The sequence below is a fragment of the Charadrius vociferus genome, unplaced genomic scaffold (genome assembly GCF_000708025.1).
Source record: "Charadrius vociferus isolate BGI_N301 unplaced genomic scaffold, ASM70802v2 scaffold7, whole genome shotgun sequence".
Taxonomy (NCBI): Eukaryota; Metazoa; Chordata; class Aves; order Charadriiformes; family Charadriidae; genus Charadrius; species Charadrius vociferus.
Genome location: NW_009649308.1, coordinates 6,142,768 through 6,168,530, shown reverse-complemented (window position 1 = coordinate 6,168,530; position 25,763 = coordinate 6,142,768). Strand labels below are relative to the sequence as shown.

The following is a 25,763-nucleotide window of genomic DNA, read 5'->3' as shown; positions in this document are numbered from 1 at the left end:
TCCAGCGGCCGCCCTCCTGTATCACATCCCAGCGGGTTAAACCCGCTGTGCGCAGCACTGAAACCTCTGGCAGAAGCTGAATGAACTACTCCCAGTTGTATTTTATCCCACACCACTGAAAAGAGCCTAAGCAGGAATTCAAATTAGGGAATGAATGCATTTTGAATGAGTAAATGGACCAATTCTTACCTTTTTACTTATTGCACAGTGTTGACAATGCTTCTTTTTTTTTTTTCCTTTTTCTTTTCTTTTAGCAATATCTACAAGGCAATAGTGATGTATTTTCCTGGCTCTTTAACATCGTGTCTTGCAGGTATGACTCTGATGGCCATCTGACCAACGCGACCTTCCCGACTGGGGAAGTCAGCAGTTTCCACAGTGATGTTGAAAAACTGACGCGAGTAGAACTTGATACTTCAAACAGAGAGAATGTGATCACAGCCACAAATTTCTCAGCTACCTCTACAATATATACTTTAAAACAAGGTAATCAAGCATTTCTGTTATTTCTTCCCTAATCGTTATGTTTCAAACCCTAGACATTATTGCATTCTTAACTGATTGCCAAAAAAAAGACATCAGAATTAGTTCATTTGTTTCTTCCTTGCTTCCATACAAATAGCTAGATACTACTTATAATTCTCCTGGGCTACCAATTAGAAACAAACCACGAGTGAATTCTTTTCCTCCTAGAATCCATGGATAGATTCTAGTTATTGAAATCTCTGATGTTTTCCAGGCTTTACATACTACTTTCTGCTTCAGTGTCTGGAGGACTTAGACTGATCTATAGTACACTGAGCTTTGTTATTCTGAGAAATACTGCCCAGAAGAATTACATGCTCCACTGACATTTTAGTACTGAAATGCCTTGTTTGGCCAATGCTGTGAATTCTTTCTGGTAGTGCTGTGTCCTGGTGACAGCACTTGTAGGAAGGAGGAAAACATGACCCACCTCTGCTGGTGACTGCTTTGGGGATGAGATTTTTGACTCAACCCCTGTAGACACCACAGGATTTCCCTGGCAATGTCGTATCTCTCAAGAAGAATTTACTCTCTGCCTAATGGAAGTGCCCCAGTGTCCTCCTCCAGGTTTTGCTAATTCATCATCAAAGTTCTGGTTTGATATAGTTTAATTAATCTGGAGGTTTTTCCTTGTTGATTTTTTTTTGTTGTTGTTGTCAGTGGATTGTTCAGGCTTTGAGAAAGCAGGTGCTAAGAAATAGCTGGCTGACTTCTGGTCTGCTATAGAAAGGCTTTGTAAATCTGAGCAAATCACAGAAGTTTTCTTCTTCTCAGCTTTTGATCTGTAAGAAAAAAATAGTGAGAACTCACCTCACAAGATACTCTCTCATTCTTCTTCACTATTGCGTTGCTGAGACAGCACCGAATAAATAGAAATAATTATATTATGTTGCTGTATCACCTGTTAGCCTTGTCCAAGTGACCCCATATGCTCTCTGCATCATCTACTGACTGCCTGATTGTATGTCTGTCCTTAAATCCGAAACTCCTCAAAGTTGGTATGTTACCAAATTATGTCTGAGGAAAGTGCTAGCATACTATGCGCAGTGCCAGAAATGAACAGCTGTAGTTATTATTATACCTATCATATTTATGAATTCATATAATTTGCATATTTCCATATCTCTGTGAAACTATCACAAAGCACCCTGTGAACAACCAGTCAGACGTGGTATCCTTACATCTGAGTCACAAAGTCTCTTTTAATATAATGGCTATTATCTTCACTTGCTGACATACCCAGCTGTGTTCCACATATTCACATCTCAGGAGCTGGACCAGTTACTTCTGTGTGGACCAGCTTAAAAAAAAAAAAGGATGCTTTTCATAGTCCCTAGCTGGTATGTATTCAATTGCATGTTAAGGGTGAGACTTTCACTTTGTCTCTTAGCACTAAACATTCGGGCTCATGATCGAGTTGTCCCCTGGCAGCTGAGCCTCAGTAACCTCCTGCGTGCATGTCCCTAGCCTGACCAAACCCCTGGTGATGTGGCATAGCTCTGCCTGGAGCGGAGGAATGACAGTGCACGAGGCTGTGCAAGGTCACCCCAGCAGCGCTCAACAGCCCTCTGCAGCGCAGTCCTGAGCCTCTGGAGCTGCTCGCTGTGCCACCGTTGCTGACCCATTCATTTTTCTGCCAACAACCACTTCCCAGTGGGTCTTTTGCACCAGGCTTCAGGCTCGTGGCCTCGTCACTGTCCTCTACCCCAGGGTCCTGCTGCTAATGGGGAAGAGGAGGAGGTTTTAGTACAGTGATACAGGCAAAAGGGGCAGAATGGGAGAGTGGCCATCATCCTAGACATTTTTAAAACAGCTTTCATGCTTGACCTCAGATACTCATTGCAGTCATTCGAGCAGTACGCTATTCTGCTTACCAGTCCCAACATGATAAAATCATCACAATATCGGTGGTCAAAACCCAGCCTATGGGTTTACGTACTTTTAGGCTGAAAGCAAAAACTCTTTATTCCTGTTGCAGGAAACCTTCACAATGGAAATCATCAGCCCAAATGTAGTAAAAAGCTCTTTGACATGGGAAGGCCTGGAGGTTACAGATGGCGAAAAATCACACTGCAGTTGGTGCGTGTCCAGCTGTCTGTAACCTGGAGACAAACAAAGCGCTATTGCACCTAAGATTTGCTTCATAAATGTGGAGATCTGAACTTTTTTCTGTTCCCTGTTTTTGATTGTTGTTTTTTTGACAGATAACACGCAGAATATCTACCGGGTCAGCCCAGATGGGTCTCTGAGAGTCACCTTTGCCAGCGGAATGGAAATCACGCTTAACACGGAGCCTCATATTCTAGCAGGGGTTGTCAGCCCCACTTTAGGGAAGTGCAATATCTCCCTTCCTGGAGAGCATAACTCAAATCTCATTGAATGGAGGCAAAGGAGGGAGCAGACCAAAGGCAATATCTCCACATTTGAGAGAAGGCTAAGGGTAAGGCTTCCTCTTGTGTGAAGTGCAGTGTTCCCTTTGAAAGCCATTGAACTAAAATCATGTTGAAATGTTCTACTTTGTAAGAAGAGCAATGGAAAGTTTGTATCAATGGTGGGCCCCAGCCATGAATTTCAAAACCAAACTTCTCTGACAGTCACAGGGATGTTTGATCTCTGTTTGATTTTGGTTGTGAGACTTGACCTCAAGACATAATTACTTTTTTTCTTCCTCTTCTTTTTCAACTAAGAACTTAATTATGGCTTTGGAAGAAGCTGTGAGCAAAGGACTATGCATAGTTACTCTGGCACAGCAGCAGAGCGGGAGCCTCATTCTGCCTCTCTCAGATATATTGACTTACTTTCTTCTGGGGGAAATAACAGACGCCAGCCCCTGTCTGGGGCAGAGGTCTCGCCGGGCCCACCTTGGGTGTCCTGGTCACTGGGTTTCCTGCAAGCCAGAGCGATGTATCTCCCTGTGTATCCAGACAGGCTGTGTACTCTGCCCTCCACCACTCGCTCTCAAACCCCCTCGCTCCCTCTGGCTGGGTTACACTATGGCACTAATAAAGAATTACTTTAACATTGCATCCATGGTTTATATTTATCTGTGAGGAGAAATCACAGATTACAATGACAGATGGTCAACATTCAGCATTTAATTAGGTAACACTGAAGCTCAAAGAGACTGCTACCTTGCAGAACAGGTTTTTATGAAATCAGTTCTGTTTTTCACATGAATACTCCTTAAAACACCACTACCAGTAGTATGTGTGACTGGGAATTTTGGCCTTAAAAATGTTGCATTATTAACTACAACCTGTCTGGATAGGTATTATCTCTGAAGGTACATCTGTTACCTCTGAAAATATAGAGATGGTTATTAAAATCTCTGGATTGTCTTTTGATTATTAGATCCTATATATTTTTTAGCAGCGTCTCATCTGTTTGGTTTTCAACTGTGCTTATCAATCAGAAGTGCAAGACTTGGATGATCTGGCCAGACTGGCCACTGCATGTGAAACACCCATTTGAAAGGACATCTTTCAGATTTGGCAGTCACAATTGCTTTATTAGGATCTTGCAAGTGGGGAAAAGCTTCATTTAGTTTTTCTTGCCCATCTTCTGACTGTCTCCTCTCTAGCACAGTGTGAGTCCTCACAGCCCTGTCTAGGGAGGCAGCTGAATATATTACAGTGGCAAACGTGTGTTAAGATGTCAGGATCCCAGCTATGGCCTCCATGCCGCACACTACCCAATCAATTGATTTCTGTATGATTTTGTGCTTAAATAACTGTATGGCACTGCTTTTTTTTTTTAATGATCTTAGGTAATAAAAGTCTTAAACAGAAGGGATATAGTCAGTCATCTATTCTGCTTACATTGCCAGGGCCAAGTTGTTCGTGACAGTTATATTTAATCTAACTACTTCACCCTGAACAGTTTTCCTATTATGCCGTTTATATTTTCTATTGTTGAAATTGATTGCAGGTTCTTTTAACTCCTTTCCACTTGGTTCTGCATGGTCCTTAAAAAAGGGAAGAAATTCACAAATTGGTCAGGATTAAATGGATTATGGCTAGAGGCATAAAATGTTCATTGAAATACTGCAACACTGAAGATACATAGAGCTCAACTGCTTGACCTACCTCTGGATCAGTCTGTTGGTGCATAGAACCACTTGTGTACTCCTCCTTCTCCCCCTTCACCTTCATCCAGTGAGAGGATGGAAGGTGAAGGAGAAGTGTAACAATGATTTTGATGTGCTGCTGTCTTATATTCTCTGTCCTTCCAAAAGCGCCCACTAGCATCACAGCCGTTAAATCACAGCATTGTTATTTCTGTAAATTGTGTCTTTTTATATCTACTCGAGATCAAGGGGGCTTATGGATTGTCTGCTTAATCAGAAGGACAAGTCAGCTGCCTGTATTATAATCTTTTCCTATCCCTTGACTGTACTGAGCTCTAGGACCGTCTGTGAGGGCTGTCAGGGCAAGGCTGGAGGGAATCTGGTGGGATAGCACATTAAATGAGGATTTGATAGTGGAAAGGAGGATAAATGTTTTGCGCACAGAATACACCATGTAAATAGGCACAAGAGAAAGGAACAAATGGACTGTTGAGGCTGTTACTACCAGTAAGAAGGACTTTGGAGGATAGGTGAAATATATGGGTCCTAGTGTTCAGCTTTAGCACTGAGATGTTTGAATGAGATGCTGATGGAGTGGGGAGTCAGTGGAGGCGGAAGGAGCTGTAACGGTGCAGCTGGCGAGGAAGGCAAAGGAGCAGCAGAATTTGCCCAGGCAGCTCTCTTTCCTTGGTGAAGAAAGGAAATTTGCAGGACGGCAGGAGCAAAAATACCATCATATAGTGTATTTGAAGCAGTACGCCAAATAATGAATGGTATTTAGGGCTTACTGTTGGCAGATCCTTGAGTACTGCTGGGAAGAAAAAAATGTAGTGTCATTAGAAGCCCTTATGCTGGATGAGGTTCTGGTGAGACCTTCTGAAAACTTCTAGTGAGTTAGATTTTAAAGTTTTTAAACACTTAATATGCAATGACTGGCACAATAGGAAATGTGTTAGAAAGCTTGCAATGTAGGGCAGAAAGAACTATGCTGAACTTTGAAAATACATGTAAAGAAAAGCTCTGGGGATTGGACCAGTTCTCAGTGGAAATGAACAGACTTGCAGGAGCCCTCAGTCAAAGAAAAAAACAGCACAATGGAAGAGTTTTCCGAGGGGGGAAAAAAAGCGTAGAAATGAGGTTTAAAGATGTTACATAGGTATCAGTCCTGATACCATTGTTGAAACAAACGGCTTTAAGTGCTAAGAGTTATAAATTAGAAGGCAGGTAACTGGGGACAAGATAAAGGATGACCTAGTTGAAGAGAAGCAAGCTTTTACTTCTCTGCCTAACATTTAAAATGTTAGGACATTTTAAATCCTTAATCGCAATTAGCAACCATCTTGAAAGCTTGTCACTCTATTAGTGTTATTTCCAGTTTTGGAAGGAGGCCACTGTTAGCACGTTCTGAATAATGCTGTAAATGTTGTGTTTTAAAAAGTGGGATTTTTGCATGGTGTGAATTCCCTGCTCTAGAAATAGAGCAGAAGCGGGTAAGTTAACTGAAATGCTAGAACAGACATTTAACTTCATCTCAGTATCTAAATCAATGTGGGAAAAAGGAATTAGTCACAGGTTTCTTTTAAGTGCCGAACTGCCTGCCCTGGCACTTCCTGAAAGTATATAAAACAGTTGGTAGGCATGTATGCATTTTATATTAATAATAAATCTATGTACAATCAGGCATTTTAACATCAATCTTAATCTAGCAAGACTTCTTTTTTATCAATTGAACTGCTATTTTAATTGACTTCTAAAAATGAAGCAAAGGCTGTTGTTAAAACCAATGAGCATGATGCATAGTAATATACTGATTAGAATGCAGCTCTGTTCCCTCCTGTCTTTTGCATAACTTAGAGGAACTTGACTTTGGATGCAGTCCAGGTTTTATAACTGAATATCTACAAAATCAAAAATTGAATGCTTGGCCAGCGTTACTTATTTTTGGTTTGGTTTGATTTTTTTTTTAATAACAAAAAAAGAAGTAACTCACTGGCCTCAATTCAAAAGTCCTGCAGAAACAGGCTTTGACAGCTATGTTTATTATTGCATTTAGCAAATGATCTCCCTTTATTTACCAGTCTTACAGCAAGTTCTAATGATAGGACCAAATCCTCTGCCAGTGTGCATCAGTTTACATTGACTCAAATCAAAACACAGACAAAGAAATAATACAATCATCTCATATGATTTACAGATTGTAGTCAGTTTAGTTTTGAGAATGAAAGTCAAGAGAAGTCCACATTTATGTGATTATTTACACTGCAAATTTTCTAGCTACAAAACTAATGGAAGTAGAGCAATGAATGTTTAAAATATATAATAAATATACCTTTTTATGCACTACTAACATTATTGTTGAAGTCAACTGAATTTTCTCATTATTTTCATCATCTGAAATTCTGACCTTACATCGCTTTCAGAAACCAGTTTTCCCAGCTTGTAACAGAACATGTGAGCTCCAGCCTCTCACAGGGACTCCTTACTACATTGTAGGTACATTGGAGGAGTCGTCTTTAAGAAGCCAATGGGATTTGAAATCAGCTGTTCAGTGACAATGTTGAAATGAGGCCTGCTACAGATATATCGTCCTGTCTTGCCTTGAGAAGGGTGTCACATTTAACTTAAATCTCATATAAGAAAGTAAACAAATGAAACATAAAATGTGGTTTATAAGGGAAGTAATGGCATCCACCCAAACCTTGTTTTAACTCTATGACCTTTCATATACTGCTGCTATCCATTTTGCTGCTAATTCTGCATCTGTTTGGTTTTCATTCTTATTTGTTGTATCGTCCCTGAAATTTAGAGTACAAGCAATTTGTATTCAAGACTTTCCTTTCTCCTTACTGCATTCTACAGTAATAATAATAATAATAGCCATAAGAACATTAAATATGCACATAGGCAGTAAATGGATATGAGCCAGGGTATATCCCCTGCTTGCTTTTCAGTTATTTTACCACCAAGAGGGTTTGTTTTCAGATCTTGCAAGAAGTTTGCAAAGAAATGTATTGTAATAAACTTAATCCATCAGACTGTATACAAGTAAATATAGTTGAACTGAGCATCACATTTTACTTGGGCTCCTTAACTATCATTAGGGCATAAATTGTCATAGTTACAGCAGTCTACAGGAGTATATAGGTATTTTACAGCTATTGTAAATGAACACTATTAAAGTTAGACATGTGGGTATATAAAACCCCAGGAATGGTAGTTGAAGAAAGAACAGATACTTCTTCTAGATTTTCAAAATATTTTGTATCTAAAAACTGAAAGGGGAAAGGAAAAAAAAGTTCTTTCTAATCACTACCACCATATGATCCCAGCTTGAATTATTAAACAGGTATTCTTAACCATTTACTTTACGGCTATGCCTCCAGGTCTCAGTGAGGAGGAAGCACTGTGCCGTGTGCTGTGCCAACACCTGCACTGACACCGTCTCTGCTGTAAGGAATTTAGTAATTGGAATAGATTCATGCAAGTGATTCGATAAAATGCAGTAGATTAATACAAGGGCATTGAGCATTGATCTGAAGAAGACAAGTCAATGAACAATGTCTTATGGCTCCCTAAATTATACCTCTGATTTAAATGGAGTTTAATAGTGATTGCCTAGTGACTGAATGATGTAAGAGGTAGATGATGAAAGTACTGGATAAATAGATTTTGTCTTCATGAATCTGGCTCAGCTTTGAACTTGGTTTCAAATTGAGAATTGGGCTGCCCCTCTGCGTTTTCCTGTTGGACCATAAATGTTAACGGATCGTAGCACAGTCTCTTCGTTAGTCTGTCAGACACAGTGAGTTTAACAAATGTTGCAGGTCCCAAATGTGGCAAGAGAGGTGCAACAAGGAATAAGGCTGGCACCAGGCACCACTGCCATTGGCTTTCCTGAGCTCTGGGAGTGGAGTGGTTTTGTAAAGTAGTATGAGGATATGCTGGTGAGCAGGGTCTTTGGGAGCTGCAAGCACAGCTCTTCCCTTTGCGGCATCAGTATGCAACCTGGCATGGGCTATCCTGGAGCAGTACTTTGGCTAGAATCAAAAAGTCCATCCATAGAGAGATGAAAGTTGGGAAGAAGGGGAAAAAAACTTAGGAAATATGAGAGCAGAGGTGAGGGTTCAGCACATGGAAATAGGAAGCATCCTGTAATGCAAAGTATAATAACACTGAATGCAGGCAACATTTTGTTTCTTGGTCCTGCCGTTTCTCATCTGAATATTTTTCTGTTTTCTTGTGTTTAATAAGACCTAAATTCTCCATCATAATGTTAAACCATTGCACATTTTGATTAGAGCTGACACAGAAATATTTGTGTTGTGTGTAATTAAGATGCATTGTTTTCTTACCTTACTGTATCTCTGTGTTTAGGCCCACAACAGAAACCTTCTCTCCATTGATTTCGATCATGTAACCAGAACAGGAAAGATTTATGATGATCATCGAAAATTCACTCTTCGGATTATGTATGACCAGACAGGACGCCCAATTTTGTGGTCACCCATCAGCAAGTACAATGAGGTCAATATCACTTATTCACATTCTGGATTAGTCACCTATATCCAGAGAGGAACCTGGACTGAGAAAATGGAGTATGATCCAAGTGGGAACATAATTTCCAGAACATGGGCAGATGGTAAAATATGGAGTTACACATATTTAGAAAAGGTAAATAATTTAAAAAGTGGATTGATGTACCAAGGCAAAAATACTTGTTTTGATATAGATATTATATTGTGAAGTATGTTATAATGCTATCTCTTGCAAGACTATTTAAGACTTTTTAAACAGAAGATGCATACAATTACATAACTAGATGTCTCTGGATGTGCTTAGACCTGTATGTCACCAGTTCAAATCTGCCGTAGTTTAGTTCTGAAGAAAGTTATTAGCGTCTCTGATTTGCTTAATTGGCAAGTAGAAATGACTTCTTTGTTTCAGTCCAAGTTCAAGTGAACAAAGGACACTCTTGCTGCTGAAAAAACATGTTGCCACTCTGTACAACATAGTCAAAAATATAGCAGTCACTGAAAAGGAGCTGTTTCCTCCCCACAAACATAGTTCTTTAAAGCCAAAATTGTGAGGCAGTGAGTACAAGCTTGCACCTACTCAGTGCTGTGCTGTAAAGAAGGGATTGAGCCTGTGAGGAGAAAGGTTACTTCAGTATTTATGAGGGCTATTGGGGTGGGATGGGGGGTAATAATATGAAATGAGTTATTGCTCCGATTTTATAGTGACTTCGTGTCTAAATTGCCTGAGTACTGTAATTTTCATTTATGTCTACAGGTAATGGTCACAAGATGGGGGAATAGGTGTTGTACAGACTAAGGAAGAACATCTGTAGAAGCATCTCATTTGGTATCCTCTTGTCTCTCAAAACCAAAAAGCCAATCTATGTTTTTAAAGCTTTCAGAACTTAGTGTGAAATTGTATTCAAACAGTGTCCATTTAAATTATTTTTTTAAAAAATAGCAGCATCTTGGTCTATCCAATCTAGCCTGAGTTTGGAGAACGTTTTCTCTGAACCTGTTAACCTAAGAGGGGGCAGGTGAGGTAAAACTGATAGGGGCCATTACACGCCAGAAATCCAATCACTTTGAAGTTATTTATATATTTAAAATTTCCAAATGTGTACTTTTAAGATAAACTTTGCTGTACTTATTTTGAATGTATTTAAGCCCGATCCTCAAAAAACTTAAACCTAACCCAGAGAAAAAAACGATTTAGAATGGAGAATGCATAAAAATGTGATTCCTTCCTTGTCTGTGTGCAGCGTGGTTCTTGCACATCTTAACAAGATTGGCAAACCCTAGAAGCTTCAGAAGTTTGGTTCAGATAAATTTGTCAGGACTTCTTTTGTCTGTATGCTCTTCTGCAAATTGCAAGTAAACAGGTGTTTAGTGCAGCTTTCAAATATTTGGGCAATGTGCCTTTTGGAGGAATCTTTTATTTTTTCCTTGAGCCTGATGGACCACAATTTTGGAAAGATGTATGCTTCTTATCTTTCCAAACCACTTTGATCTTATTTTATGATGAGCTTATAAATAAAGTCATATAACTTAAAATCGTTACTTTGGAATTCTGCACAAGTGGCCAAATCCTGATCTTGTAAAAGCAAATGGCAAAAGCTTACCTGTTCAGGTAGAAGCAGGCTTGGGTTATGCCGTAACTTGCCATTAAAATTATTGAAAGTCATACACAGTATGGACATAATCTTCCAGCTATTTAATGTACTTTCCTCACTGTTTGTTCCTTGTGCCAAAGAAAGATTAATTCATTGTCAAAATTAGACATTGAGATATCATTTTGTGGCTCCATTAAAGTCAATAATTCATTGTGTTAATTATGTAATGATTGCTAAAGGTTGTCGGAAACCTCATAAGACCCGATGATTCCTTTTATCAAAAAATCAATTATATAGTTCGCTTCCAATTCATAGTTATGTAATTCTTCATTTTTTTGCACTTGATGAGTTAATTGTACATCTTCAAAAATCTCTTCTCCTTCCAAAACTGACCTAATAATTTAGGTTTTAAAAAGTACTATGATTGTAGCATGGTAAATAATTTTTACTGATGAGATTCAGTTCCTCGTGTTTCAGTCACTTTCCTCAATTAGTTAGTGCTGTTATAAAATCTCCTGAATAATCCAAGCTTACTTCCAAAATCCTGCCGTTTACCACCAGACAAAATAGATGAGCGACTGCGTGTGTATGTTGGACGGAAATGACATCTAGTGGTGATGTTCAGCATTTCTGTGTATTCCCAGTAGAGCTCCGAATAATTGTCACTGGCCGTGTGTCTCGATATACCATGTGGCACCAGTCATTGCGTGGTTGACCAGGCTCTGGTTGCCTTTATAAAATGACAGCTTTTTGGATATTTTATGAGCTACCCTCTGAAATCCTTTAAAACAATTAGAACCCAATTTGTACAAAGAGTTGAAAAATCTATTGTAATATTATTAGGATGAATTGGGAATTATTTTTTTTTTCTCTTTATGGTATCCTCTAATAGGCTAGAGAGGATACTAAGTCTCCAACCCTTGTACTGTCTATCCTTTTACTGTCCTGGACAAAAGTGGAAAAGCCACAAAGTGCTGTAAAAATGGCGCACAGCGGCACTAAAGTTATATTAGAGATGTTTCTGATCTTGTTATTCATACTCTGTCAATGGCAGACAGCTTAAAAACAGACCCGGGAGCAGTATATAGAGAGAGGCGTCACATCAGTGCTAGGAGAGAGTTCAGCCAGTGGTTTACTGCAGGCTGGGGACTCTTGACTGAAGGTGAAAACAAAATAAACACTGTGTATGTTAGAATTGCTTGGCAGACCAGCAATAAAGCGATCAGAAAAAGCTCAGTGTAAAGGTCTGTCGTCACCAGTTGGCAGAGGATAGCTTGTGAGCGGCATATGTTGGTGCTCTCTGGCTTGTGTACAGGTGACAGATGTCTTTCACCAAGGGCAGGAAGAAGTACATCTTGGGAGGGCGTGGGGCCGGGGGTGCAGAGAGGATGGCCAAGGCTTAGCCTATCTTTGGTCCTTTGAATAAGCACTTGGGTTATTTGTCAGAGCAAAGTGGCTCAGGGCCAATGTTACTTAACACATTGTAGGGCTGAGCTCTCGGTCTTTTCTTCCTAGAGAAGATTTTTTGAGCTTAGAGGAAGAAAAAGCCTTTTTTTCTGATTTCTTTCCCCAATATTCTGTGAAAAAGCAGTCACACTGTTCCTCATAAGACTTTGTTTTTCATGATGCCTCAATCATGCAGAAGCCTGACAAATTTGCTTATGTGCCTGGTAGTTTTGGGCTGTGAGCTAAGAACTGTGCAGTGTCAGCGCTCCGTCTCAGTTCAGACAGCGTGGCAAGGATGTGTAGTGCTCTGGTCCAGCCAAGTCACTTACTGGAGCTGGGGGAAGGCTAGATTTCTCCCATACATTTTCACTCTCTGTTTTCATGATGCTTGCTTCAACAGTGACTGTTCACTAGTGGGCTTGTACTCTGTGACACTGTGACTTCGCACATGAACGGTGAAAAGGTTTACAGAACTCAAACTTTATTTTTGCACAAAAAAATTTCTGCCGTTCTCACACATTCATCTGCCAAACCAACCAACCAGATTTCATTGACCAGCCACAATTAACCAACACAGGGCAAATATCAAATACCTGTATAGAAAGTATATTCTTTGTAAACATTAAAAACCAGATATAGAAGTAATCACACCAAAGAACCTCCAGGCTATTTTTATCCATTGGTTAAGCATGGAGATACTGTGACCTCTGGGGCATAATAGAAGACATACATAAAAGGAGGGTGTGTGACAGAGACATACAGAGTACCAATAAAAACTAAACACATTGTACACACCATTGAAAGTTTCCCCTTTGCACCTCCCCTAGAAACATCTGCTGGTGCAGATGCTCTGCCTGTGTGCAAGGAAGAGGTTCCCTCTGGTTTAGCTTCCTGGGAGGATGACCTAAATATTTCAAAGCAACATAGCAAGTCAGTATGAGGCTGAAATGCTGCTGAGAGCCACATCTGCCTTCCAGTTTGGAGGTCCTTACCTCTAGACTTATTATTACTCTCCTCCTGTTTTGTACCACCTTGCTGGCCAGGTCTCCTGGAGCTGAACACTTCACTTGGAATTGTACAGGCAGTAAGGGCAAATTACAACAGTGGATGGTTGTTCCAGGCACTCACTAGATGAATAATCATTTGCTTGATCAGCCACTTATACTGCCATTCCTGTTTGATTGCAGTCCGTCATGCTCCTGTTGCACAGCCAGCGCCGCTACATCTTTGAGTATGACCAGTCCGACTACCTGCTCTCGGTCACCATGCCGAGCATGGTGCGCCATGCTTTGCAAACCATGCTGTCCGTCGGGTACTACCGCAACATCTATACCCCTCCAGACAGCAGTGCGGCTTTCATACAGGACATCACCAGAGACGGTCGGCTTCTGCAAACATTATATCCTGGGACAGGACGCAGAGTCCTTTACAAATACACCAAACAGTCCCGACTTTCCGAGATTCTTTATGATACTACTCAAGTTACATTCACCTACGAGGAATCTTCTGGGGTTATTAAAACAATACATTTAATGCATGATGGGTTCATCTGTACCATCAGATACAGGCAAACAGGTTTGTGTAACTATGACTACTTTGCTAAAGTTTTTGGCTCTGATCCTACACTTACCTGGCATGAAATTCCATTATTTTCATGTCTACAAGTTCTTATATTTTATGTTTCAATAGCAAAATATGTGTGTATATCTCTGTGTCTGTGTCCATAGGCATCTACAGCTGTCCCATTTGAAATATAGTTTTCTTTCTATTGCTTAGTATGGAATAGCTCTTACAATGTTTGATTGTTTTTATTCCACTGTGTGGATATTTGCTAAATACTAAATCAAGTTGTTTTATTGTTTGTATTTTCAAGTTTCCCTGTTTATACCATAATATAACATAAATTCAAAAGGACTGTTTATATGAGGAAAGAAATCACCATGTAAAATAAATTTAGTTTAGAGTTATCATGTAAGTAAATAGAAATCATAATTATGAATAAAATAGCATTAATTTAAACAAATGCTAATAAGATATAAATATTTTGTCGAGCAAGCATTAATGAAGGTTTGTGAGAGAATAGTCTAACATATTCTTAGTTAATGATACTTTCAGAGACACTCAAGTAGCAATAAGGCTCCAGGGTATATTTGAGTTTCTCGTTTGTCTGTGCTAGATCTGTAGAGTAAGTACACTGTGGACATAATTCATTGTCTTTCTTGCTTTTCCTCTTTTTCCTGTTTGTGTTGGACAGGTCCGCTTATTGGTCGCCAAATCTTCAGGTTTAGTGAAGAAGGGCTTGTAAATGCCAGATTTGACTACAGCTATAACAATTTCCGTGTCACGAGCATGCAGGCCATGATAAACGAGACGCCTCTTCCCATAGATCTGTACCGTTACGTCGATGTCTCTGGCAGGACTGAACAATTTGGGAAATTCAGTGTAATTAATTATGATTTAAACCAAGTTATAACCACCACTGTGATGAAACATACCAAAATTTTTAGTGCCAATGGTCAGGTGATTGAAGTACAGTATGAAATTCTCAAGTCTATCGCTTACTGGATGACCATCCAGTATGATAATATGGGCCGTATGGTGATCTGTGATATACGCGTAGGTGTAGATGCCAATATAACAAGATATTTTTATGAATATGATGCTGATGGTCAACTTCAGACTGTGTCTGTGAATGATAAAACCCAGTGGCGCTACAGCTATGACCTTAATGGCAACATCAACCTTCTGAGCCATGGAAACAGTGCGCGCCTCACTCCTCTGAGATACGATCTGAGAGATCGCATTACCAGACTTGGAGAAATTCAATATAAAATGGACGAAGATGGTTTTCTCAGGCAAAGAGGCAATGAGATCTTTGAGTACAACTCTAATGGTCTGCTGAACAAAGCGTACAACAAAGTGTCTGGCTGGACTGTGCAATACTGTTATGATGGTCTTGGAAGACGAGTTGCAAGCAAATCAAGCCTAGGACAACACTTACAGTTCTTCTATGCTGATCTCTCCAACCCAATAAGAGTTACTCACTTGTACAATCATACTAGCTCAGAAATAACATCCCTATATTATGATCTTCAAGGTCATCTCATTGCAATGGAATTAAGCAGTGGAGAAGAGTATTATGTTGCTTGTGATAACACTGGAACACCTCTAGCTGTATTTAGCAGTCGGGGCCAAGTCATAAAAGAAATTTTGTACACCCCATATGGAGAGATCTACCAGGACACTAATCCAGATTTCCAGGTTATCATTGGTTTTCATGGAGGGCTCTATGATTCTCTTACTAAATTGGTTCATCTGGGTCAGCGGGACTATGATGTCATTGCTGGTCGGTGGACAACACCAAATCATCATATATGGAAACACCTGAATGCTGTCCCACAACCATTTAATCTCTACTCATTTGAAAATAATTACCCAGTTGGCAGAATCCAAGATGTCGCTAAGTATACAACAGGTAAAAGTAACACATTTCTCATGAAAGTGCAACTTGTGGTCAAATTCTTGTGTGAATTCAAGACTCCAGAAATCTTTTGCATACATCCAAAGTTACTATTTGGCTCTGATCTTACATATATTAAAGTTGTTTCTTTAATAGGTAGCATCTTACTGAGCTTCATCTGTTTTCTGTAGCCTTTATGGTAACCAAGAAAATAATTAATAGTTGTTTCTGCTGCTTTTCTAAGTGCTAAAATTAGGGGAAGAATGGAGGCAGCTTAATTTGAGTTTTTTTCCATTATAAATAGATGGAAAGTACACTATTGATTTGAGTATAGCTGTGCTTTGTAATCAAATAATTTGTTTGCTACAATAAATGCTGTAACCAGTACTGAAAACATAAATTGATGTGAAATCATTATTTCTGTATAGCTGGGATTTCTGCAGACTGCTCTTACTTTTTCTAGGATTTATGTGCCTTCTTGCCAGCATCCTTTTCTTGTTTTGTAGACATTGGAAGTTGGCTAGAGCTGTTTGGTTTCCAGTTGCACAACGTACTACCTGGATTCCCCAAACCAGAGATAGAAGCTTTGGAGACAACATACGAACTTTTACAGCTTCAAACAAAAACTCAAGAGTGGGATCCTGGAAAGGTTAGCAAAAACTTTGTTCAGCTGCTTCTAGTACTAAATTAAGGACCTTGATTAGAAGGTATTGGAGACCAAGGAAATATGTGACTGTAGCTTTCAACATAATAGGCAAGGCAGATATATAGTCTAACAATGCTTGAAACTAATGTTGTCACATTATGTGCAGGCATCAGAGCAGAGAAGAGTTTTAAGGAGAAGCTTTTAGGAACACAGTAGCAGTTTACAGAGAAACCATGCAAATTTGAAGGGCAGGATAGGCAAAAGGATAAAGGTGTGTAAACTGAAAAAGCTACAAAAAATTTTGTGGAAATAAAAATTTAAAACCACAGATTTTCATCTTTGTTAGCAAAGATGCCACAAGAGATGCAAAATTACTGAGGGTATAAACAGCTTTACAAGTCTGTACCTCTGCATAATTATTGCAGGAAACCAGAAATGTTGCTATGGATTTGTAGGGGAATCTGTAAAAGCCAACCTTGCTCCAGGGCTTATTTTCAGTAAAGAGCAGCCATGCAGCAGCTATCAGGGTCTAGCAATCAAAGTAACCGCAACAGGACCAACTACCAATATTCTGAGCAGGTGTTCATGTTTTGCATTTGACCATATGAGCATCTGTTAACAAAGAAATATTATTTTGCAAAGATGAGAGAGAAAATATGCCTTTCCTCTAATGTAGTCAGGAAGAGGAAGCATAAAGTATCGTGAGCTCATGTTAGTAGCATTTAACAGACTTCTTTTCCCATACACAAATGACTGCACAAAGTACAAAGGGCTGGAGGGTCAGAGCTTGTTCCAGATGTAGGAGCATATACATATAAAATTGTCACTGAGATATTAAAGAAGCTATTACAAATGAGCAGAAAATTGTAGTGATAGGTATAGTAGTGATAGTTAAAAGACAAATAGATGGTTGGAGTGAGGGTTCTTTAGCCTCGACGGGAAGCAAGATCTACAGATCTGATGTACTTGAGTGGTTCCTATTGTTCTCTGTCTTGAGACCTTCACAGCCTGCTTTCCTTAAAGAATGGGCTATAAAAACTGTTATTGCTATTTTACAGAAGACATAATCAAACCACAGAGACTAAGCATAGTATCATGTGAGAGAATACAGCTTTGAGTTTGGGTTTTGCTGTGCCACAAGACCAGCCATTAAAATAATAACTCAAAGAGGGGAGGAGGAAAAAAAGGGAGAATAAATAAAAAAAATAGCATTTGTGATAAACATGTTTTCCATTTGTTTTCTAGAAACTAAAGAGTCCAAGAGACAGAAAGCAGTACCTTAGGTGATTATAAAGCCTGTGTGTATACTCAGGCTCTGTAGATGTGCACGATGTTTTACAAATAAATTGAAGATCCATTCTAAGCAATTAAGAGATTAGTAGGGTATGTGAGACACTGTAATGAGCTGCAAGATGCCTCTTCTCAAGCTTCATTCGTATTTTCTTTCCAGACTATCCTTGGTATTCAGTGTGAGCTACAAAAGCAACTCCGAAACTTTATATCCTTGGATCAACTTCCTATGACTCCCAGGTATAGTGATGGCAAGTGCTACGAGGGAGTGAAGCAACCAAGATTTGCAGCTATTCCTTCAGTATTCGGAAAAGGCATCAAATTTGCTATAAAGGATGGTATAGTGACAGCTGACATTATAGGTGTGGCTAATGAGGACAGCCGGCGCATTGCTGCCATCCTCAACAATGCTCACTATCTGGAGAACCTGCATTTCACCATAGAGGGCCGAGACACGCATTACTTCATCAAGCTGGGGTCTTTGGAAGAAGATTTGACCCTAATCGGCAACACCGGAGGACGACGCATCTTGGAGAATGGAGTCAACGTCACAGTGTCACAGATGACTTCTGTGATCAATGGGAGGACTAGACGCTTCGCTGACATCCAGCTCCAGCACGGCGCGCTGTGCTTTAACGTTCGGTACGGAACAACAGTGGAAGAAGAAAAGAACCATGTCTTAGAGATAGCCAGGCAGAGAGCCGTGGCTCAGGCCTGGACTAAGGAGCAGAGACGGCTGCAGGAAGGGGAAGAAGGTATTAGGGCATGGACAGATGGAGAGAAACAGCAGCTTTTAAGCACTGGGCGGGTACAAGGCTACGATGGATATTTCGTTTTATCTGTGGAGCAGTATCTCGAACTTTCTGACAGTGCCAATAATATTCACTTTATGAGACAGAGTGAAATAGGCAGAAGGTAACAAAGAAAATCTCTGCCTTTGCGTCACCAAAGACTGCCTGTTTTTAAACGTAAAATGGTTTATTGTATTGGTTTTTCTAGATCAGAACTCTGTATATATAAATATAGAGGAAAAAACATATCCAACTGCCTTTAAATGTGACAGAAGATGGTATTTTAATATTGTTCGTTTAACTCTTTGAGAGATGACAGTGACAATTTTTAGTTCTTGTGTGGCAGTATTCAAAAATTTCAGAAGCAGAGTCCTGACAGCTGAGCAGCGCGACCGGCGCGCGAGGTGCCCGGGGTAACACCGCACATCCCTGCGGGGTAGGGAAGAGCGCAGCATGCTCTGCCTTCTTCTAAAGAAACACAACTTTTTCGTTGTTGTTGATTTAATAATTCACCAATTATTTAAAAGGTTACAGAGCCTGATTCTGCAACCTGTGTTTACTGGGTGGTTTTTATCCCGGTGAGATCTCCCATAAGTTCAAGGGATTGCATACAGAAACCAGACTGTGTATGGAAACTTCGTAGTTGCTCACCAACCCCGTGCATGTCATTCCTCACAGTTATGATCTAAGGGATTTTCTAACCTGGGAAACCTTGTATTGGATATGGTACATAAAAGGCTGTCCCGTATGGCCTTTAGCTTTGCTTGGCCGCAGCCACCTCTCAGCCATTCAGCAACGAAACGCCACGTTGCGTCTCCTTTTGCACGTGGGGACCTCTCGCCCAAGGTTTCCGTCGGCACTGGGTTATGCTGGAGCCCAGCAGCACGCGTAGAGCTGCCCATCATCCTGGCGGAGGGGTGCAGGGTGGCACCGCACTGCTGGGCTTCAGCCAGGCATCGGGGTGGCCAAAGAAGGCCTTTGCGAGCACTGTCGTCGACAGGAGTCTCTCCACTGACATCAGTGTGCTCCAGGCTGGGCTTTAACTCGGTGCTTTTGGGCCAACCCGCATTACCCAGCTGGGAGGGCCCACACAGCGCAGTAACAACAAGCCGTGCAGGATCGGTCCTGTCTGTAGTCGTTGGGCCAGGACTCGTCTTTTCACAGAGCATTTGGAAATTGCAGTGTTGTTGGGTTTAGGCATCGCGTTCTTTTCATCTCAGATTAATAATCCTGTTGTATTACTCATTTTTTCAAGTCTGAAGATTGGTGGGTTGGGAGTTGATGAACCCAAGTGTGGATAGTAAATATGTTGATAAACATAGAACATTTTGGGGATGACTCTTCACTTTTCAGCTCAATATCTAGAGCACATAGAAAAGCATTATATTGCATGGGCAGAAATTTTTATTTCCCAAGGTATCATGCGCTGCTGGCACAGTTATTTCATAGCAGAGTAGGTGATCCTTCTTTCAGCTTGTCATTTTTTAAAGACCTGATTATCAGGCGGGGAGGGAGGGCACACGGGGAGGGGGGGACGGGTAAGCAGATTTCCTTTACTGACTTTCAGAGGGAGCTAGAAGTCTTGTTATAGAGCCTGTGTATCCGTAACAGTGATGTTATTGCACATTTCTTTCAAAACAGACATAGTAAATATATTGAAACAATTTCTGCTCATATTTACAGAAGCCAACAAAGTGCTTTCTTTGTCTTTTTTCCTTTCTTTCCAGTTTTCTTTTTATCCCTTGTTTTTGGGCAAGTGGAGCAGACTGTACCAAAGTTAAGAGATGAGCCTGAACTGCCACCTGGGACCGGAACCCCCCCGGGGGTTTGGACTCGGGTCTCAGCCTCACACCATTAGCGTCTCTTTCCAGACTCCTTCCGCTTCCCCGGGAGCCAGCGCAGCTTTGGGGGTGCAGGATCAGGCTGCGCGAGAGCCTGGCCCCTAAAACTGCCCTCTACTCCCCAGCCAGGGGGAACTGTGGACCAAAATCTGCACATACACATCTTGATCGGGCTCATCATTAACTAAAGTACAGAATTGGGAGCTGACAACATCCACGTTTGACAGCTCTGATTTCTGTAATTTTCCATACAATCACGGAGAATTTGAATACCTCCACACCAGCCTAAAAATGGACCTTCAAATTCTTGAGCCTCTAATATGCTTTTAATCAATGGAAGAATAATTTATGAATTGTATATAGAGAGTGCATTCATAAACGTGATGATGTATTTTATCACTGATCCAAGATGTCAATATTAGAGTCTATTTTACTTATATTTTAAGCGATTATACTTTTTTGCAATTCACTAATGAGGTATCATTTTCAAACTGCTTTAAATATCCATTATAAACAAATATTTGAAGCTATTAGAATTACCTTGAACTGTGCATTTCTAGTATGTAATACATATTTAGTTAGCTTGTGCCTTTAGTTTCTTAAAGTTATATTTGTATTATATGCAGGAAATGCACTTTGTATTACCTACAGCTGTGTTTTTTAATACTGCCTTGATTACTGTTGTTCTCATATTATGCCAAAAGGTCAAAGAGTGAAATGTGTTACAAGTTTGTCTCTGAAAGTTGATTGGGCATTTTTCCAGTTCCTGGGTGCAGTCTAAGGTACATTTGTGAACAATATTTCTTATGAGAATATGGATGTATAAAGAATCACATTACATCACACGGCCCGGAAAAAAAAAGCAAAAAAAAAAATGCCTTTTTTGTAACAGTTTCAGAAATTTAGGAAACTAAATTAAAATGTGGTGTTGAGATGACAGTGCTAAAGAAATGATTTATTACTGAAAGAGCACTGGAGACTAAAGTCATAGCTACACGTGGGCCACCAGCAGTGATTCGTGAGAACTAAGCAAATAGCTTTGGACCATCTTGTTCATGAGCAACCTCAGATGGAGGCAGGGAATATTTCAGTCTCCATTTTTTTTTCCCTAGTGGTTAGACCAACTTCTCGGTGTTGATTTTTGTAGTTTTTCCTTTTTTTCTTTTTTAATTTATTTTGCACTATTACCTAGAGACCCAAATGAGAAAAAGGAAAATAATGGCATGGAAATTTTTACTGCTATTTAAATCAGATAATTTGATGCTAGCATTCTGCACTGCTAACAAAGTTCTGAAAGTGGAAATAAAATAAAATAAAATAAAATAAAATAAAATAAAATAAAATACAAACCACTATTGCACACTATCCTGTAGCAAAGTACCTACCATGAGAAATACGTGCTATATTTTTTATGACAGCCAAACAAATAGTGTGTACAAGTAATGTTTCCTTTGCTTTCATATTTATTTAGCAAATCTAGAACATTTCAAAGGTATAAATATATATGTATAGATATCTATGTAGAACATAGCCAAATAAATATGTATGAACTGGTCAACGTGCATCTCGGTATCCACATCCTAGCTGTTTGGTTGAGCTCTTCGGTGTCCTCTCAGTTGCACACCAGCTGGGTGGACGGCGCCCCTCTTCGTGGCCACAAGGGCTCCCATGGCGATGGGCGCTGCTGGGAGCCGAGGCACAGTTCCGAAGGCGAAAGGGGTTTAGGCAGAGGAGCTCCTGTTTTAGCTGGAGCAACGGGACAGGCAGATCCCTGGCAGGGCGTTAGCTTGCCCGGCGGCATTTGCCTGGCAGGTCCCTGGCGGGGCGTTAGGTTGCCCGGGGGCATTCACTGTAGCGCAGCTGATCCAGCGCCGTGACACTCAGATCAGGCTGCTGCCCGCAGCTGTAAGGGTTTTCCCTGTCAAATGCTGACTGTTATTTAAACCTCTCCTTGACACAAAACATTACCAGGTTGAAAGCACCCTGACTGCCAGAGGAACCGCTTCTCGGCAGAAACTGGGAATGGTGGAGTTGGACTCGCCGTGGAATTGTTCGGGCATTTGTCACCTGCCATTGTTTGTCTAAGGAAACGTGTTTGACAATTTCCAGTTTTTCCTTAGATCTCGTGATGGACTTTAGCCTTTTAATAAATGTTAGTATATCAGATCGTGTCCTTGACAGTATTTTACTTGTATGAACCATGATAAAACATTAAAATCTTCATACTCTTCAGGCAGACGTGTCAATAAACGAGGAAGAGAAGCATAGCATACGATATATGTCAGAGTAACGTTCCTTTCTAGCTTTCTCATCAACAGTAAAAATGTTTACAATGTATGCCAAGATCTTCAGTTTCTATCTAACACCAGTTAGAGGTTCTGATCTTACAGAAATTGTGTTATAATGGCCTCAGCCTCATTGCTAGGAAACAATAGATCCCAATTTTTTTATTCCTGCTCTAACTCCTGTGCTGAATAGTGACTGGATACTGTACAGGTTTATGTTATATGGCTGCAGTTAAATGGTCTGATGCATTTTGCTCTGGGTTTCAGGCCAGAAGCATGCATTTTCTACAAGAACATCCCAGCAACACGCTGTAAATATTAAAAGTTAATATATTATGTGTCGATATTTGAAAAAGAAAGTACTTTGACTATTTCATTTTTAAAAAATAAAGGTGCAAACTGATGGTGTGTGAAGTTGTCTTTGTTTACACCACATATTTGGGGTATTCTGGTCGTGTCACTAAAAGGTACTTCCATACAGCTAAATAAGGGCTTCAGAAAATACTGGTCGATTCAAAAGTTGGGGGGCAGGGGGTTGCTAGCAAGATTTAATTTTACTTCTGATTCACCACAGTTCATGCATGTAACTCTGCAGGTTTCACTGCAGGTGAAGTTACAGCTGGTTTCTGTGCACAGGTTATCACATTTCATCAGAACAAAATGTGAGAGAAAAAAATTCTGCTAAATGCCCTTGTGCTCCCAAGGACTGAGTGGGTGAAGTCAGCGGTGGTGGTAGGGGACGAGGAGTGAAGCGTAACTACCTGTACCTGAGAATTGTCTCAAATGGATGATGATGAATGACTGTGGGTATCAAAAGTATGTACATGCGGAAAAATAAAAAGCCCAGTGCATGCAGGAGAGAGGAGGAGACTGAACCGGAGGGGCAAAAGGAATGTTTAAAGCTAAAGGAAAAGTTACGTGGTGAAAAACAGATCGGACTGGGCTGGGCGATGGCCCGGTGTGAGGGCGGAGGCTGGAAGAGCTGTGTTGGCTGGATAAGAAGGAAGCAAGCCCGGAGGGGTGCTCTAGTAAAAAAGGTGAGAAAACAAGCCAGGGCAGTAGCCAGGCAGTAGGGGAGGGCTTAGCAGGGGCACAACCAGAGCTGTGTCAGGATTAGTTGCTGCAGAGGAATGGCATTGCCTTTGCTGCGGAGAGAGCAGAGCGGGGTGGGCTGGGGCAGGGGACGCAGAGTCCCCACTGTGAGCGCCAAAATCAGCCGTGGGAGGTGGGGCTGCGGCACCAAGGGAAGGGGGGTCAGGGCAGAGCGATCGCAGCAGCGGGGGGCTGCAGGCGGGAGTGGCTGCAGCCGAGCAGCGGTGGTGGGAAGGAAGCGGCAGGTGATACAGCCATTACCTGGGAAGTCAGGCCCACAAAGTGCGGCTGCTGCTCTCAAAAAGGATCCGTAGCTCTCCACTCCTAAGTCAATGCATGAAATCTGTATCATTTCCATACTACTGTTCCCATAACCAAACATGGACTCCCTGTCCCTCAGGTACCATGAGCCTCTCTCTCTGTTTCCACCTTGTTTAAGCCTACAGCACTTCCAGGCCTTTGGGTATCCAAAAGAAACAACACAAACAAGCCTCTGTCTTAATAATTTACATCAGAAACTGAAGCAACATTCTCAGCTTTTTTTTAAAAAAGGCATCTTCTGGGCCATTCTATGTATTTTTTAGAAGAACAATGCACTTCTGGAGTCAAACCCGTTATCCTCAGCTCACCGCACCGCAGAGGGGACGCTTCTCCTGTGCCACGGGCTTTGCACGTGCCGCACTGACAGCCTCAGCCTTTGCCTGAAGTCAATAGGACATTTCTATAGGAAACAGCCCTCGGGCAAAGTGCTTCCCACTCCATATATGCAATGGTCTGCCACAGACCATTTCCAAGGCCACCCAGTCCCACTCCCAGGAGAGGCCAGGCAAACCGGGCATCCAGACCCAGCACTCAGAAAGCAAAAGGACCCTCCGGGGAAGCCGGGGGGGCATACATGCGCTCCGCCGGCACCTGGCCGGTGGGATGGCTTTGGGGAAGGACTGTTTGCAGGAGCACAAAGCTGGAGAGAAACATCCAGGGAGCAGCTGTCGCAGATGTGCAGCAAACCGGGAAAGCTTTAAGGCAGAGAGGAGGAGGAGGGAAAGGCTCGATGGGCACAAGCGACAGCAAAGCAGCCGGTGCTGCGGATGTTGCGCTCCGTGCTGGCGCAGGGCAGTTCAGTGCCTCCATGGCTGGCATTTGCTGAATAAATATTATGCTTTTAAATATTTTATTAGAGAGTAAATTACGCTGGATCTGCCACTCTATGGCACTGTATTAAGATAATACCCTTGTTTCAACCAACAAGGAAATGTTACAAAGAGGCACAGAGCAACACATGCATGCACAGTGTAAGATACGGTGTGGCCAGTGATGGGGACAGAGCATTTCACTGCAGATGAAATTTGGCCTTTATTTAGACAGCAACTGAGTAATGAACTGAAATTGTCACAACTTTGCAACAGTATTGCCCACCAGTCTCTGGTATGATGGGGCTGTTTATTTATTGCATTTATTCCCATTGCTGTTTTACACGGAACATGTTGTGCTTCGCAGAAAATGTTTTAGTGCTCGCACTGTCACACTTGCTCTCACACACACGCGCGCACTCTCAGGGCCAGGGAAGACCAAAAAAAAAGGTAAACCTTCTGGGCTTAAATGCTGCTTTGGAGCAGCGCAACCTTGCTGGATCCTGCACTTGCAGCCCTTTTAGCTCTGTTGCTGCTGCATCCAGCGTGCCTGTGAAAACAAGGCAGGATCCAGGGCATGAGCAATTAAGTAGGGATTTTTCACACATGGGCGAAGGAGGGTACATGCAGGATACCTACCCCCATATAAGTAGTCTGTATGCGGATACAAACATGTGCTGGGACTCTTGTAGGGAGGTGGCTGCTGCCTCGGGAGTCGCCACCAGCCCCAGGCAGCTGCGGTGCCTCTCACGCTGCCGCTGAGCCACGGCTCGGCCGTGTCTGGTGGAGTCTGCTCTGGTTTGTTCCACTGAGCCTGTAGTCTGGTGTTTCTGGAAAAATCCTCTTTACCTCTTACGAAACATTTCCTTCCTTCCAAGTCATAAAGAAAAAATTGGAAGTATAGGCACGAAATATTTAACCAGAGCAACCCAAAGGTGACTATACAGTGTTTAAGAGTTGTTTTTTTAAAATACATATATTTGTATTCCATTTGTAATCACCGTTAGTCTTGTGCTTTGGAAGGGGTAGTGGGAGAATCACATCGTTTTGACAGTCAGGACCAC

At 41.3% G+C, this 25,763-nt stretch overlaps 1 protein-coding gene across 1 annotated transcript in view; it reads left to right on the top strand.

The window, feature by feature from the left end:
* Positions 1 to 18,673, top strand: part of TENM1 (teneurin transmembrane protein 1) — a 246,047-nt gene extending 227,374 nt beyond the window's left edge. The window contains exons 25-31 of the mRNA XM_009889346.1: positions 314 to 486; positions 2,730 to 2,965; positions 8,966 to 9,262; positions 13,352 to 13,739; positions 14,419 to 15,639; positions 16,131 to 16,273; positions 17,721 to 18,673. Of these exons, the coding sequence (XP_009887648.1) occupies positions 314 to 486; positions 2,730 to 2,965; positions 8,966 to 9,262; positions 13,352 to 13,739; positions 14,419 to 15,639; positions 16,131 to 16,273; positions 17,721 to 18,479 (3,217 nt within the window). The 3' untranslated portion in view covers positions 18,480 to 18,673. The remainder of the gene's footprint in view (positions 1 to 313; positions 487 to 2,729; positions 2,966 to 8,965; positions 9,263 to 13,351; positions 13,740 to 14,418; positions 15,640 to 16,130; positions 16,274 to 17,720) is intronic.
* Positions 18,674 to 25,763: the final 7,090 nt, after the last annotated feature.